General features: G+C 39.3%; 1 protein-coding gene across 1 annotated transcript in view; it reads left to right on the top strand.

Annotated features, from left to right (window-relative positions):
- LOC310880496 (uncharacterized protein) overlaps positions 1–17,490 on the top strand; it is a 215,969-nt gene that overhangs the window by 64,039 nt on the left and 134,440 nt on the right. Inside the window, exons 15-18 of the mRNA XM_083796368.1 lie at positions 4,779–5,100; positions 5,807–5,888; positions 16,153–16,247; positions 16,394–16,668. Of these exons, the coding sequence (XP_083652494.1) occupies positions 4,973–5,100; positions 5,807–5,888; positions 16,153–16,247; positions 16,394–16,412 (324 nt within the window). The 5' untranslated portion in view covers positions 4,779–4,972 and the 3' untranslated portion in view covers positions 16,413–16,668. The remainder of the gene's footprint in view (positions 1–4,778; positions 5,101–5,806; positions 5,889–16,152; positions 16,248–16,393; positions 16,669–17,490) is intronic.

The following is a 17,490-nucleotide window of genomic DNA, read 5'->3' as shown; positions in this document are numbered from 1 at the left end:
GTGGATAAGAGTTCAGCTGTCCAGGAAAAATACTTATGCTCTGCTTTTCCAGTGTATATTTTTGAGTAAAACTTAACCCGGTAGTAACTTGGCTAATTTCTAATGGCTGTACTAAATTCTTTTGAAACTTGTAGCATTTCATTGCTACGAAACAAAGTTCCTGAAGGCCCTGCTTGGTGATGTCAGTTGGATAACAATCTTCCCTTGTTTTAGTACATAGCTGATGTGGTTAATGACTAGTGTTTTAGAGCGTGAATGATTTTGACTGATCACGGCAAGAATGAGAAGCTTGCCTAAATTAATGTTTCAATCAGCTTTAGCAACAGATATGTGCATGCCACGTTGCCCTTCATGCTTGCTTCTCTTTTTTAATTGTTCTTACAATACCTTATAGGATGAGACAGATTTTTTTTAAAATAGTGTGTCAGGTTTAAATTGTCATATGCAGTTCACTGTGGGTGGGGATGCTAAGCACAAGGATAAAACTGAACAGAGTGAAGCAGTGAATATGAATAGATGGATGGCATTAGCCAAACTGGTAACTCCCTTTGTTTCTCTGACAGAATGGAGTACCAGTCTGTCTTAGCTCTGTGAAGTTCGATTGTGATCCCATGCGCAGTACTATAAATGAGTAATAACATCCAAATTCAGGCTGGATACAGTGCACAGCAAATATGTGCCTGATGGCACCATGGTCCTGCTTCAGTGGGGGAACGGAGAACCTGTGATCTGGAACAGCTCAAATACGAGGCACAGCACTTTACTGGGAGTGTAATCCAGAAGTTATCCGAAGGTACAGACAAGGTTACTGTCCCTTTGTTTCTCAGCAGAAATCCCGTGTTGAGAGTGAAAAGGAAAACAAGCCTTTGTCCTTTCCTGTGCATTGTCAATCAAATTAGTTGTGCATGTGAACATCTCTACCTCTTTGTCAGAAATGGTCTGATGGTAGAGACAGCATAAAGACACAGTAATTATTATTATGAACACAGAACTGTAGAAAAACACTTTTTATTTTTCAAGTCGCAGTTCCTTTCCCTAAAGTATTTCAGCCTAAACTGTGTTTCTGAGAAAAAGCAAGAAATTGGAAGGATTGTATCTGAATGAGGGTTTAAAACAAAGATGCAAAACAAAGTATTTTGATTGGGTTGTTTTTTTTGCGTCCCTCTTTTTTACCCCATTCTGATCATGCTTTTTTTTTTTTTTCCCCCAAAGATAAGTTTGGAGATTCTGACCAGGATGAGAGTTGCAAAGGTTCAAAATTTTGAGGAACAATTGTGAGATGTTAGTAAGATGATGCAACACATATAATCAAAAGTCTTCTGAGTCTCTTGATATGTCTTTCTCTGGTTTCTCAGTGACACTGGTATTACTTTAAAATTCTTTACGTTTCAGGGTAGGAACATGGTTGTTTCCTTTGTTCACTTATTTACAAAGAAGCAACATTTTGGGGTATTGCCCAGTAAACCTGGAAAAATATTGCTGTGCTTATTCCCTGTGTGGGATTACAGGAAGTAAGTCAGTATTTTTTTTTTTCACACTGATACCTGTGCAGCCCATGAAAGCAGTAAGCAGAATTTGTCTGCTTCCATACCAGCTAACTGAATTTGTTTGGTCAAATCGAACGTTTAGCTCTATTGAAGCCAACTGTGTTAGATGGGACACGTATTCTGTTGAGTTTTGCAAAATATGTTGGTTTGTCAGTTTCTCGTGCAATAGGGAGCACTGAATTGGTTCAAGACTCAGCTTTCACATTGTCTGCTTTTTGTTGTTCAGCATATTACTTGAACTGTTAACTGTACGCAGCGCTGCAATTGTTTTTAAGATTTAAGCAGATGTCCTGATCTTGAGATCTTCTCTGTTTGTCACCTTCTTATGTTTTTAGCAAGTCTGATTTAAAAAAATAAAAAGCTAAACGCATTAACCTCTTCTGTTTTCCACTATATATATCCCTCATCTTTCTGGTTTTCTTATCAGCCAGGTTAAATAGCATTCCACCATGCTTACTCACTTGGCATACGTTCCAGATTTGCATCCTTAATGTGGAAATGATTTATGAAGTCCTGAAATACTTTATCTTACATTAGATTAATTGCAGATTAGGTCTTTCTGTGATGGTAATGTTCTTTGTGTCTTCTGGCTTGGTTTTCAAAGATCTGAATGGATATATGATATAATGACAAAAGGCAATAAAAATGTAAGGCAAAACTGCATGATTAATAGGAGAAAGACATTATTGACTGGAATGCAGTCTTTGAAACTTGTGTGTAATCTGCTCTTACTGATTGCTTTTCACGCAGAAGCACACAGTAAGTTTTGGATGCCTTATCCAGGTTATCACAGTTACCATCGCTTGGTTGCACTCCATTGATACTGTTTGTACAATTTTAAATCTTCCTAGGATCTCCCCAGAAATTCTCTTATGCGCAGGGGTTCAGAGGTCTCAGTAAAACTGCAGCACCCACTGGAGTGCTGGTGGGGGCTTAGCTGGGCTGTTTGATAACCCGCATCCATTCTTCAGAACAAGTTTGTAGGAAAAAGCTAGTAAACGGTGCAGTGGGCCACATGCAGATGCAAAGGCTTGTTCCTCCTATGCCCAGAAGTTATATCACTCCTAAGTTACGTTGATAATAGAAGATTTCCTTTTTAATTAATTTCTCAGCAATTTGAAATAACTCAGTGCTCTTACGGTCGGCGTGGCTCTGACAAAGGGGAACCTGCCCACTTGCAGGGAAGTGCTTCTGCTGAGAACTGCAAACTTCAGACTTCTGCGAGGCATGACCGGGACTCAGGTCAAAAACTTATCCTGTAAATTTGGAACGAGTCTCTCTCTGGATAATCCACTGTGTGAAACAGGTCCCCACTGGGTTTTAGTTTGCAACCTTAGAGAAGCATTTGATGCTTACTCAGTTAAAAACCTGGGTATAGATTAAAAAAATAAATCCTATCAGCTTTGGAAAGAAGACGAGTCCTTCTAGACTCCTTTTACTCTCCTCTAAAAGTGAGTTTTCCTATCAGCTGAGCAGTTTCTTCTCAAGGTGCTGATTAGATCTAGCCATTAATGTATGCTTAATTCTTTGTTAACCTGAAGTTGGTTGTGATAAATGCTACTGCCGGTGTTCTTGGTAGCTTCTCTTTTGTAGGCACTCTGAACTGTCAAGGCTGTGCCTGTCTTACACTTGACTTCTGTATTGTTATAAATTAGCTTTTCTAAAACCTGGAGGACTCTCCTTTCTTCTTTTGCTGACTTCACTTGATATTTCAGGGTGGCTGTGCAAGACCACAGAGAGGTTTTATAAAGATGATATGTTTGCAGTAGCGCTGGACATGAACTGTGAAATTACAGTCTCTGTTTAAAGTCTCTCTCCCCTGTCAGTTCCCAAATTTAATAATGATGGAATTTGGGAAAGTAGTATGAGCTGCTATCTGGTATGTATGTGCAAGAGATAAAGTGCATGTGCAGTTATAATACACTCTTCAAAATCTGATCTTCAGTCTGTTAACATGCTGAACATGCCTTTTTTACAGTGGTGATTTATAGTCCAGCATAACCATGCAGAATCACTTCATTATATTTGAATAATGAAAAGAGTGCCATCAAAATGGCATGTCTCAAGGGAGCTTTCTGAAGCAATACTTTAAACAAATGACTTTTTAGATAAATTTATTATGAAGTGTGATGAAAGCCATTTTTCTTGGCAGTCACATCTTGTGAAATCAATGAGTTTTGTTGTGCGTTTTTTTAATCGCTTATGTAAGTAAAGGCTAAGTCCATAGAAGCAATGGTTGATGTCTTGCTAGCACCATGGAAAGGAAATGTAATGTTGCAATGGTCAGCTATTATTCTGTCCTGTTATGACCGCTAAATATTAGCGGACTAAACTTACAGCATAGTTTTGCAGTTGGTTGGAAATACGGTAGTTGTTTTAAAAATAGTTTTTACAGGTATCTGCGATTGTTCACTCAGATTTGTTGTGCGAAGATGTGCTTTCATGAAAATAAAACAGCCTTTACCTAAGACCTTTTCTGTCAAAGGAGTACCCAGCTTTCCTTTTGGCAGTTTGTTAAATTTTGTTATGGTTTACAAAACCGTACAGAAATCACCAATCTTGGTATTCCGTACTGCTATAAAAACATTTCTATTACTCTGGTGTGCTAGCATCATTGAAGCTTTCATTCCAATATCTAACATTTGACTATTAATGAGACAGACTTTTTTCTAAAATCTGTACTGATATTTTGCAATCAAAGACATTGAAGACAATGTAAAAGCACACTTTATCTTCAGGAGAAATATTTTGAATGAAGCTATCTTAAACTCTTAAAGAGCTGTATGTTTGGGGCTATGTGTTTTACCTTTTCTCTTTTATAGAGTAATTTGAAAATATTTTTGTCTTGAAGTAACCTCTCCCTGATCTTTTTTTGATCGAATACTAGTGCAAGGGTAGGACTTATTTTAATAGCGTCTGAAGTTTTTAAGAGGTGGAAATTTGTCTATACAATTTATATTTATGTACTACTGCATTTTACAACAATAATTATATATTGTTAATGAGCACATAGGAGAAAATTCACCCTTTTTCTTGAGGTAAACAGTATAGGCATGTGCCCGTGTGTTAAGTAAGTTTTTGTGCCCAAATCCATATACAATTGTCTGAAATGCTTTAACAAATATTATGACAGTAAGAGCATCTTGACTACAACTCAAGAAACCTGGATTGTTTTCCTGAAATAACCACTGATTCTCCTTAAGTCACTTCGTTTCCATATCTTGAAAACAGGATGATATATTTGCTGCCTCTTGTGAAGAGCATTGAGATCTACAAGTGTCATGTAAACATCGTGTTACTACTACAATGGACAGTGTTCTCCAAGGACATGAAGAGAGAAGTACAGAAGGTGCTGGGAGAATGCACTGATTTCTACAGCTGCAGCTGACCTCTTATCCTACCAGTAGTAGTTTGCAGCTCAGAATATGGTGCTGCTGCTGGTGCTGCCAGTGAGCTCCTGCCAGTTGGAAGAAAGTAGCGCCCCTGTGTCTGCTCTCTTTAGTGCTGCTTGGACCTGCTGCTTCAGACAGGTTTCACCCGGCCGGTCCTGTGGGTGAGTGAAACCTGCAAACAAATTCTCAGAGAGAAAAATCTTTTCTTCTTTTCCGGAAGGGTGGTTTGCAAACTGAGCAATTGTAGTTTAAAGAAGATCGGAGCTGAGTTAGCCAATAAAGACCACTAAGGATTTTCTTCCTCTTTAGGGACTAACATAATGTATAAAATATAAATGCAGTAACAACAACTGTTGGGAAGTTCAGTAGAAAGATGCAGTGAGGTCTGATTTACTGAACCTTAGGAAAACAGATATTCTGTTCATCCCTCTGTTTGAATGAACTGTATTTTGTTGTATTAACTTAAAAGATTTTCAGTCATGAGGAATGAGTAAATGTAGTGTTTTTTTATTTATTTTTAAACTCCAAATTTTCCTTTCCCACACTCTTCCAACCATCACCTAGACAAAATGTGCAGTGGGGTTACTTCTAAAATTCTAATCGTATCTACAGCAGAAGAAAAAATATTTTTCTTTAAAATATGCATGCTGTAGGAAAAACAACAGCAAAAACAACAGCAAAAAACATTATATAGCACATCAGCATTGGATATTTGCTAAGACATGCAGTGAATGCAAAGCTGGCACCGTTTAATTCCTCCTAATGGGCTAGTTGATTCAGCAGTCACCCCGTGTGTGACCTGGCTTGTGGTTCACTGAATTACTAACTGCAGGATTGAGACGATGCTTTTATTCCTGTTTCGCTCAGGGAATGCATCTTGATCAGAGCTGTGGAAGAAGTGAGTGAAGTGGTGGCTTCTGCGAGGAAATGTGCCCTTCACCTCGAGCAGGTACAATGCCAAACTTCATGCAAGGGGAAATGTGCTGAGGCTGTGCAAACACACAGCGTCCTGGGCAAGGATGTGCGCTGCATAAGATGAATCTGCCCTTCACTTCTCTGTGTTGGACTTTCTATTGAACTAATTCATCATTTGATTTTTGGCATCTCAGTAATTACTGCTGGCAAAAACTACTCATTTTAGTGGTTGCAATATACTGCGAGCACATTTAACTTTGATGGAAAGTTTGAATGTCTTTGTTTCAACCACTTGACGGTTCTTTGTGGGCATTTTTCCAATCAACAGAGCATTTGTAACCAAGCCTTTGGTGACAGCTGTTAGCTCCAGCAACTCAATTGCCTTTAGCAGGCAAGGGTATGATTTGCTGCTGTTTCCTCTAGTAGCTGAACTTATTTGGGCCAAGCATGAGCAAAGGGACATGCACAGTCTTGATTTCTCTTGGATCTGATTTCCACTGAATTCTGGTGACCCTTAAGCAACTGTTGTGATGGACTGAAATGCCCTGAAACAGAAACTTTACCTCCTCAGCCAGACCAAAATGTTTATCAGTAACTTTTCTCCCATTCCTAAAACTGTCCTTGTTGCCCAAGTCACTCCTCCTGTTGTTCTATACCTACAGAAAGCTCCTGAAAGCTGGTGAGGCAGCATGGGTGGAAATACTCTGCTCTGACATCCAGTTACATTACCTGTCCAAAACTGTCAGGAGAAGCAGCTGTCAGTTCTGTAGGAACAAGGCAGGATTTGAGGGAATCGCCTTTCTCTAGAGCCTCTTGTAGTGCTTATAAGTTTTATTTATTTTTGCCATTTTTTCCCTTCCAGTGTTGGTGACAATTTGGAGCTTTTCAAAGCCTTAATAGCCAACAGTGAAAAATCCTTCATTAGGACATATTTTTTTTTCTAGACTAGCAAAGCGTTCCTGAATAGATCAGAGTTGCTATCCATTCCAGTAAAGCATATTCAACAGAAGATATATTAGAGAAAAAAAAAAAAAAGAAAATTTATGAGTTAATACAGTTAATATGAGGGTTGCTTTTGTTTACATGGACTTCAGCTGAGCTTCATAGCTCAGTTTGGATAAAAAATTGGAAGAGTTTCTGTTGTGGGTACAGTCTTTTAGAGATATGTGAGATTATTGAAATTTAGAAATTGGAAGAGTTCTATTAACAGCCCTACTAGGAAAGTTGTGGTTGAGCACAATCAATATAATTTTGTTACATTTGTCTGAGCCAATTTTAAGGTGGTTTTTTTTAAGGTTTTTGCTTAGTTCTGTCCTTTTTCCTAAGCATCTGCAGCCCCGTACATGTCTGGCCACGGGCATAAATGCGTGTGGTAACGCGCTTTAACGGGAACTTCCAGTGCTGGATCAGGTATTGAGTGTTCCCATATCACAAGGAGGAAAAGAGAAAAATTCTCAATGACTACTGAAATCAGTTCAGAGAGGCTGGAGCTTGTGTGAGTTAACTTATAAGGCATCCAACAGCAATCAGCATCAAATCATTAATAATGTCTTTTGGAGTGTTCGAGGCCATATTAATCTGACTGATTTTCCGGCTTTGTGAATAGCTGTGGGCATAATTTAATAGTCTCTGATTTGAGAGGAATGCCATGTGTAGGTTAGTTGGAAATGCGGGATGGAGTCTGTAGCGGGGGAATCTGGGCCTTTTTGTTCTTTTTAAAAATGAAAGCATTTCATCTGTACTTCTGCTATGGTCTGCAGTGCAAGTCAAAGGAAGAATTTTGTCCTTTTTCTTTGGCATTAATTATTCACTTTTAACACTTCTCTTCTGAGTTTTTCTGTGGTTTTTGGACCAGTAAGGTATGGTTTTTTCCCCAGAGCTTACTCATTTATAAATTTAAAGGGATTGGGCTTTTGCATACCCAAAAGTGTATTTCCTGTTTGTTATAGACATTGTAGGTGACCTATATTTTATTTTAATATTTGTTGTAGAGGTTCAACTATATTAAAAAAAGTCCATTCAGTTAGGCAGACGACTTGCTCCGAGTTCTTCTTGTTGGTTAGTACTGCTGTTACAGCACAGCATTGCTACGGCTTTTTATAGTGACTTTCATTCTGTAAAAGATTGAAGACACAACTGCAAAATCAGACTCAGCAATGTAGGCAGTTCAGATTTCTGTAGAACGTTGCTTATGCATTTGGTGTTTATTTCAACTGGAGTCTGTCCAGTGTGAGAAGCTGACAATAGGAGGGTGACTGAAGATATTGGGCTCTTCAAAACCGATTAACCTTGGCATTTTAGATTTGAGGTGCAAGGCATGGATTTGAGCTATGTTTTCTTTGCTGCAAGGAAAGCTGATGCAAAGAGGTTGATATTCTGAAGCCATACAGTTACACTGGGCCATTTTTTTTATCCTGTTGTAAAATACCTACCTGAAGCCAATTCTTCTTGACTTAAAAATGTAAAACATTCTTTTGTTACTGTTAAAGAACATAAAGAAAAGGTTGTGGGAAGAAAAAATCTTACTGGGATTCTCAGTCAAAAACTTGTTCCCATACAAGCTTCTTTTGCAATGTCAGAAGAGGCTCTTAGTTTACCCGTAGTTTCTAAAATACGTGGATCGTGGGAGTCCTAAAAGCCATGACCGCTCTTCTGTCAGCGTGAGAGCTGGAATGCAGAAAACCCCCAACAAACTGAATGAAGGTCTCTTTAGTCAACAGCACAGTTGGAATGATCAGTTCGGTTGCAGCCCAGGACTGAGCTGAATTTGCATCATCACTGTATTGACTTGTTTGTTGAAACTTGTCTGGGCGTATGTGCAGGTAGGTTCCCCTGAGACATTCCCATTCACCGTTGCTCCAACCCAGGGCTCTCCAAGGCTTGTAGCAGAAGGTGGAGTGAGTGTCAGGAGGTTCTTCCTGCTTCTGCTTTGCTTTGTGGCTTCAGCTTTCTTTTCTGAGGAAAAGATGGGGGAAGAAAAGGGAGGTGAAAAAACAGTACACTATGGTACACTATGCAGATGGAAGACTTGTGCAAGGTCCCTTAATTTCAGCAGCAAGGCTCTGACCTGTAGGCTATCAGGAAGGAGCATAGGACTGTCTCTAGGCGTCCTGCCTTGCTCGCAGTTTCCCTGAGCTCTGTGAATAACTTACTGGTATCCAGCTGCAGGCATCTGAGAGACTTGCAGCAGCACTCGGTTCCCGTGGCTGGGAACTTCAAGAGCTACTTCCACATGGCTGGAGGTGGCAGTGTGCCAGAGGAGGGCCAGCATCGCTCAGCTGGAGCAGAATGACAGAGGAACCAGGCCACGTGCGGATGTCCGGATGGGCACCACCAGGCCGCGTGGAGTTTGAGACATGGTAGTCTCCCAGCCAGGAGGCTGGATTGATCTTAACCTTCTTGACAACTAATGACCAACTGTGGTATAGCCATCCATTTTCTGTTTTGTGAATATACAGTTCTGTACTTGGTCACGTGCAGGCAGTTTTCTTGTTCCTAAAGGCTTGCAGATAAGCAAAAAAAAAAGGGGGGGGGGGGGGGCAAAACAAAGGAACCTGAAACCCCAGACTTACAAATTTGATTGCAGGCTGTGATAGCTGCTAAGCAATGCAGAAGTCCAGATTTCAGGTGGAAGGTTTTGTGAAAAACATTTTTTTTTAAAACCCAAACCAGCCTTGAACCTGATTGCTGCTGTGACATGTGGCAAGAAGGTTGCATGAGATAGTTGGAAAATATAATCTGTCATTTAATATGAAGTTAAATAGATTGTGCTCTGAATTATAGGAAGCCTAAATTCAATTTTAACCACCGGCCAATCAGCCACCCATGACAATTGCTCTGTAAATGAGTCTTAGACAGGCCTATTGATTGTCTAAGTCATAGGGGTGTACAGAACATTGCTTGTTGTATGCTTAGGAACTTGTCAGTGGTATTTATGTTGTAATCAGGCCTGTAGCTGATGCAGATCACCTGCATGCAGATCTAACTTTTTTTCAGGAAAATAACAAGAGGCCTACAAATGCTAAATTTCACCAGCAAATAACTTCAATAAAGCACAAAGCAAAGGCATTAAGAGAGAAGGTGCATCGTAGGCTTTGTGCAAGGTCTTTTCAAATTGGCTGGGGACCAGGCTGTAGACGTTGAGCATGGATGGTGTCAAGGACAAGGAAAATCACGTGGGCTGCTGTGAAGTGCCTTCGTGGATCTTCTTGTACACGTAATGGCTGTAAATATACATGTAAGTTCTTTGTAGGCTGCTCACTTCCTGCCTGGTGGCAATCTGAAGAGAAAAAACTGTCCTGAGGGCAGTCAAGCCTCATGTCCGAGGCTCAAGTCTGCAGGCACGGCTTGCGGAGCCTCGGCTGCAGTCTGTGGTCCTTCATCAACTGCCCTGGGTAGTTCTCACCCACGGGTTCTGATTTTGGCACCGAAGCCTTGGTTGGGAGCCCAGGGCCTATACCTTCTGTGCTGAAGCCAGCACTCTTCAGGGATGTTGTGTGCGGAGTTTTTGCAGAATGCTGAGCACGTTATGTAAGGACAAGAAAGCTGAAAGAATCCAGTGCACAGGCAGTATTAAATAAGCTTTAATCAAGTACAACTGCAGTGTTAGATAGTAACAATTAATTCATTTACTGTTTGTTACCACCAATTCAGAATCTACTCTTAAATATACAGCTAAATGGCATAGAACGTAATCTCTGGTAAGTGCCACAGAAAACATACCGAAATTGTACAGACGCGCCTGTAGTACCATCTGCATTTGGCTTTTGAAGTTCCCCTTCCAGCTCTATGAATGGTGATCTCTCTTTGTTTGCGACCAAAAGCTCCAGAGGAGAAATTTGTAACTTTGTGAACTGGGAGCTAAGACAAATTAAGGTGAGGTTCAGAAATATGTTAATCAAACAGCAGCTATGATTCCGATGTCAAACTGTGCCAGGCACAGGCTGAGGTATTCTGCTGCATGACATTTTCCTGTTACATGGATGTTCTTTTAAATTCCTGTCCTGGTAGTAATTCTGTAAGATTGTTGCTATAAATTACTAAAGTATAAGGACTATTAAACAAGCCCATATGTGGGAGTGAAAATGAGCTATTAAAAAAGACTGAAAATATGAATGTCTGAAATTGGAATTAGTCACACTTTTTGGTTAGATTTGCAAGTCTCTGACTTAAAGAATTGTAGATGCTCATAACATTTCTTTTCACTCTGTCTTTTAAATTGTTTGTTTTGATGTAATTTTTCCAAGTCTTCATTATTCATAAGTCATTATGTTAGGAATTAATATATTTTAGGTATTGGAGTGTTTGAATTGGTTTGCTTGTTTCCCTCTTAGCTGTCAGTTCAAGTGAGTGGCAAATCTGCAAGTTTGTGCTTTTGACTTTTTAACCCGGCAGTTTGGGTAAGTGTTCTGAGGTTGTGTACTCAGTAATTTGGAAATATGTTTCACTTCTAATGTCTTCATTTGGACAGCCAAAAAAATCACTAACTACAAATTTAGGCACAGATGTCTTAGGGTGATATTTGCCTTTTCTTATTGAAATTTAAAGGGTTTATCACTATGCAAACATTTCAGATGCTTATTCTAGGAAACTCACAGAAACGTGCTTTGTTAAATAATGGATGTTCTGGATTTTTTCTTTTTTTTTCTTTATATGTTACAGGAATGAGCATAAAAGCTATAAAACCCTGTATTCACTATTCTACAGTAGATCTAAGAGAGTGGCATTATATAAGGAGATGCCATGGTAACTGAAGTTGCTAAGACAGTCGGTGTCAAGCTTCCTAATGGTGACTGCTATATTATATTTAGGCTTTGGTTTACCACAGTATGAATAGAAAATGAGAAGTGTTTAGTGGTCTTGTTTCATACCATGTACAGTTCAGATGCAGTGAGGTGGCACAGGATACAGAATTGCACGATCTTTGCCAACAACTGGCAAACAGGATTGTTCTTCAGAGCACACCCCTCTCTTGCTGGATCTTGTAGCATTCCTGCAGCAGCTTTACCATTTGTGCTATTCAGCTAATCATATACCACCTGTCTTAATGAAATTTAACACCTGGAGCCAATAGAGGAGTCAGCACTTTGTGACCAGCCAGCTGGTCAAAAATCAGGAAATTCATTTCTGCAGGAAAATATTACCTGAATCTGTAAGTAGTGTGAAAGCAGAATGAAGCAGGAGCACGCGTACTGTTTTTTTCCCTCAAAAATGGTCTAAATGTACCCATCTCCCGTGCTATATAAAGCTTTATCGGTACAAGAGATCCTGTTACCAATAATTTTCACAAAAATGGTGAAAATTCATTTCTCTACAAGGTTTTTAAAAAATGCTAGAATAGAAGGTGAAATCTCATTACTAAGACATCATTTTACGCCCTTTAATACAATTAGTTTACTTTTGTGCTGAAGTATTACTGTAAGTTAAAATGAAATGCCTTGCTAAAATATGCAGGGGGCTGTTCCAAGTCATTAGTCGTTACCTTTAAATCTGGAGTTAAAAACCCATCCACTAGTAGTAGGGCTCATGCTGTTTATATGAGATAGTGCTGCTTTACTCAGAAACAAATAGTCACAGAGCAGGGTTTGAAATGCTTTATGAATGAAATGAACAAACCTGGCCACATCGCAACTGTTTTAGACTATTGGGAAACTACTGGGAAAAATAGCTAACAGGCGTGACTTGGGTAGAAATAGCTTAAGCATGAGTACAGCTCAGATCAGAACAGCCTTCTGCCATTCACTCCCGTAGTTAGGAAGACATAAGCAAAGAAGCATGAGAAGAAGAAACAGATAAATTGGAAGGAAAAGAAAGATTAAAGCAATAATAGGGGAAAAAGACTTTAACACCGTGATTATTGAGATAGAATGCTGGTCTCAAAGACCTAGTGCTTGACACAAGAAAAATTGATAGCAGCAAATAGATTTCTAGGAACAATGTTGTATGGGCAGGAGGATGGGTAAGATATTCACAAAGCATTTACATAGGCTATGTTCACCGGCATTATGAAGGAGGTGAATATGTGCATTGTTTCTCCTGGTTTTGGATCATGTGGGGTTTGAAAAAAGCAGGAGGTAGCAACATTGCCACCTCCTCTGGAGATCAGTAAATGAATCAAAAGAGATTCAGCTGAAACAGAACAGATGAGACGAGAAGTATTCATACTCCTTAAAAATAGTCCAGATTAGAACATTGATATTAAATCTCATTATTAATGCACAATTTCTGCATTGAATATATTTTGAATGCTAAAATGCAACACACCAAATTCATTCCTAGAATAACTTTGTTCAAGTCAACAAAGCAAGCAGACATTTTTTGTCACACAACTGTAAACCTGAAATATGTCAAACGTAGAGAATAACTTGGCTCTGAAAGCAACACAACGGATTAATATGATCTGTGCTATGGAGAAAATATGGAAAGCTAAGCTAGATAGGTTTGATGCGAATTCAAAAAGTGTCATCTAATATCTATTTTTCTTTCAATTTGTTGTGTCCTACATTCTAGTAAATTTGTTCACTAAATAATATATTTAAAGTGATGCTGCAAATTCAGGCCAGCCTTTGGGTTCCCTACAATTATTCATTTGTAAGGCTGTGAATGCTTATTAACGGTCTTGGCTTTAGAATGATCATTTCTGCTTCCAAAGCACTGCACATGACTAATTTATTTTTCTGCTTATTCAAAAGCAACAGATTGTCATGAAGTCTACATTGAATTAAAACCATGTTGCTTTGCTTCTATAGAAGAGGTGATACTTGGCTGTTTTAAAAAACAGTCACATTTCAAGTGAGCATTAGTTCATCACTGAAACTGCAAAGTGGAAGAATCATAGAAATAAGATGGTGGTAAATGCAGTATAAAATTTCTCCCATGGCACATTGTAGAGAAACCTTACATTTGCATAGTGTGGCTGATATTATACACTTTCCAGGCAAAATAAAAAAGACTGAAGTTTGCAGAAGAGCACCTTATCAAGATAACCCAAAGTCTAATTAATCTTAGAAATATGAAGCTATAATGATTACCTGCTTTTTGTTTTGTTTGATTTGGTTTCTGTCCAGGTTAACATACAATGGAGTTGTCTATCTGGTTGTATGTACGGTCCTGAACTTGTTCCTGTGTTCTACTGTATATTTCTCCTTTAAAGGTTCAATTTACCTTTTGGCGTTTTGCAGCTCCCACAACCTTTTGTCATTTTTTTTTTAGTCTTCAGAGGAAGATTAACTTCTCAATAATGGTTTCACATTGCATTTGTGGATCCTAATAATAGATGGTTTTGGTTAGCGTTACCTGAAGCTGCGAGTTAGATCATAGTAGCACTCAGCTGGTTTTTCTACGGTACAACTGTGCAGTATGATTAAATTTCACTGAATTTGTTGCAGAGAATTATGCTGTAACTACATGTTTGTGCCACTGCAACCTGTACGTTTCAATGTAATTCTTGATAGCATGGCTAGTGCATTAATCATTTGACATAGTATGAGGAATAAAAGGTTTCTCAGATACAGTGCAGTTGTTGAAGAAAAAGGATATAAAAAGGATCATTTGATGTGCACAATTGTAGTGAAACAAAGCAATGATCCTGCTGCTGGTTTTAGGGGAGAGTGCGATAGGCTGCTCGATGTGGTGTCACCAGCTTCACCAGCAATCGCGGCTGCGGAAGTGATGAATTAAGCAATAAAGTGCAAGTCTCTGTATACGGCGTTTCATTTTGGGATAGGTGTGGAAAATAACGTAGAAGCTGTACACAAGTGCATCAACTCTGCTTGACTGTGCAGCAACTTACTTCATACTGACAGTGTAAAATCTCCAGAACATCCCGTGTAGAGCACAAACCAAAAAGAGATGCCTTTTTCTCCTAACTAGTCTAGAAGAATTTATATCCCTTTAGCTGATATGCAGTAATGGCTGGGTTGAATGCTTTATCGCATTGTATAGTATGTATAGGTCATTGAATTTGTGTAACACTTGAACATATGGAACAAACACACTTGAAGAAATTTACAGCCTCGGGGCTGTGGCTGCAATCCTTCAAGGTGCTTGACATGTCAAATCAAGCAGCCAGCGTGCAGAACCTTGCAGGGTGTTCGGCATCCTGGGGGAAGCATCGGTAAAGCTGCAGGAATCGTTGCGATGTGGAACAGTTCAATTCCTGCTTCACAGGAAATCAGAAATAGGCCCAGGGCCAGAGGAGCTCCAAGAGGCTCTGTTAAGACAACACCTGAGTAACTGGAGTTATTTGTTAGTCATTTGAGAGATTTTTGTGACCAGGAACTCAGTGCAAGGAAAAGTTGCATGCAGGGTGGCTCTTGAGTCATGCAGCTTTGGATATGGAAAGTAACATCAGGTTATGGAGGCTGCCTGTTTACTTTGGAAGGAAGTTTCTGAAGTGTTATGTAGTTTACCACTGTAATAATTGCCACAACACATGTTCTGTGGAGATTCTGGAGTAATCTTGCCAGCAATTCAATATGTAGGCAAAGCAAATAAAACCAACAAATAAAATCCTCACTCTCCTCATTCCCTCCCCCTAAATAAAATACCAGCTCTGTTAAAAAGCAGAAGCAGCTGGGAAAGAAATGTATTCCGAGAGAGGTGATAGGGATTTGCTAAGCACTAATGCTACTGTGATGCAGTCCTTGTGGAAATGATTCGGAACTGTCCAGACATGCTCTGGTTCAGATCAGGAAGCTAATGGGACCTTGAGCCTTACTCTATAAAAACAGCTTTAGGCAAGACTTTTCTACTCTTGTCACCTTGTACATGGCTCCATGGCCATTAGCAATGGCAGCCTGGGAAGAATGGCTTAGGCCTCCTTGGGCAAGTTGTTGCAGGACGTGGCTGTTGGGAGATCCTATCTACATATTCCAACTCTAACCAGCACTACAGCTTGCTGGAAATTCATAGCTAAGCACCGAGGCTGTAGGTTGATTCTGAGCTTATTTCTGTGTGAGTATCAGGCTTATACACACAAGGATACTGTTCACACAATGTTTGCATATAGATCTGAGAGGCTTTGTAGTGCAGAACAATGGTGCCATGACCCTGTCTCTTAGAAGGAAATTAACAGTAGGAAAATGTAGCTTTCTTCAGGTGCAGTTTTTCCTCCTTTACACTGTGAACCTTCTGTAAACACTACTCCTTAGCAAGAAGATCATTATTCAACTCTGTAGGACTAATAAATAATACATACTTCAAATTTGCAGACAGCTTTGAATGTGAATTTGAATTCTTACAAAGAAGCTCATGGCAGATTAAATTATGCTAGTTATTGATTTTTTTTTCCCTTTTAGATGCATGTAAAGGCTAACCTCTGTCCTAGAGATGAAATTTCAACCAGAGCTGGACAAAGCACAAATGATGTGGAGAAGAGTTTCAAGTTACAAGAGTAAGTTCACTTCAGAAAAATTTCAAGTCGAGATCTAAACCAGTTTCTTACACACACACACACACACGCCTGTATTTTTAGCTTTGATACTAGATCTCAGTCTCCCAGTGCATTGCTGGGATACTGAGTTCTGATTTTTTTTCCAGATGTGCCCAGTGGCACTGAGGACATGGCCAACAACTGCTTGAGAGCCTGCAGGATCGCCAGACTTATGAAAGCTGCAGTGCTCAGTGCTCCTGCTTGCTGCTTCCATCAGCATCTCTGGATACGCACTGTTGCTCTGCTAGGTCATTGCTTTGTTTCTGAGTTTGAGAGATCCCTGCCTCCTACAGCACAAGGCTACAGAGCCATGGGTACAGAGTTGTTGCCATGAAAGCTGCGTTGCTGTGCATTGAAATGCTGCTGGAATTTTGGAACACAGGTAAGAGCTTTTAATGCTGTACAAGACGAAAAGCTCCTGTTCATGCTACAGAAAAAAATTCTATTGACAGCAGTTGTTAGTAATGGGTATCACTTCTTTGCAGTTCCTCAAAGCACATGGTAATTAGATTTACTCTTACAGTATTCAAGGAAAAAAAAAAAAAAAACATCTACCGGCATAGCTAGGGAGATTGGGAGATGTGTTACAGTATGAAGTTCCTTCCTCCACCTGCTCATTTGTGAAAAGCAAATAATAAAATCTGTGGCAGCACTGGATGTCAAGGAGTGTTTAAAAGCACGCTATCACTGTTTCAGATGTGGTCTATTTAACAAAAATAACAATATAAAAAAAAAATGGAGTTACCTGTTTTTAGATTAGCTCAAAGAAACACAAAAACCTCCTTGGAAGCCAGCAAAGTAGGTTTTCTGCCACTTTTGAACAAGTTTTTTCCTTTAATCTCCAGTTTTACCTTCTATTATCCATCAGCTCTGCCTTCATGAATATGTGAGGGGCAATGAAATCTATCAATAGTATCAGAATGAAGGAAGTACGCAGCAATGTGCGCACAATGCAAGTAGCACCAGTCACCACATCATCACCTTTATTCTTCAGCATTGTAACTGGACAAAATTCCTTCTGTCACTCCCTAGTATTGCTAAAAGCGTTAGTAGTATTTTAGTTTATAGATAACTGATTGGTGTCCCATATCTAGTTTTATAACTTAAGCATGCTGTAGAATTAAATTGCAGTACTGTTTTTCAGAATGTGGAAAATCCTTATGGATATCCTTTGGTATTTATAACATTAATCACAAATTGCTTT

The sequence above is a fragment of the Anser anser genome (genome assembly GCF_964211835.1).
Source record: "Anser anser genome assembly, chromosome: 12".
NCBI classification, from domain to species: Eukaryota; Metazoa; Chordata; class Aves; order Anseriformes; family Anatidae; genus Anser; species Anser anser.
Note: the sequence above shows the minus strand (reverse complement) of the source record. Positions and strands in the feature narration are given on the sequence as shown.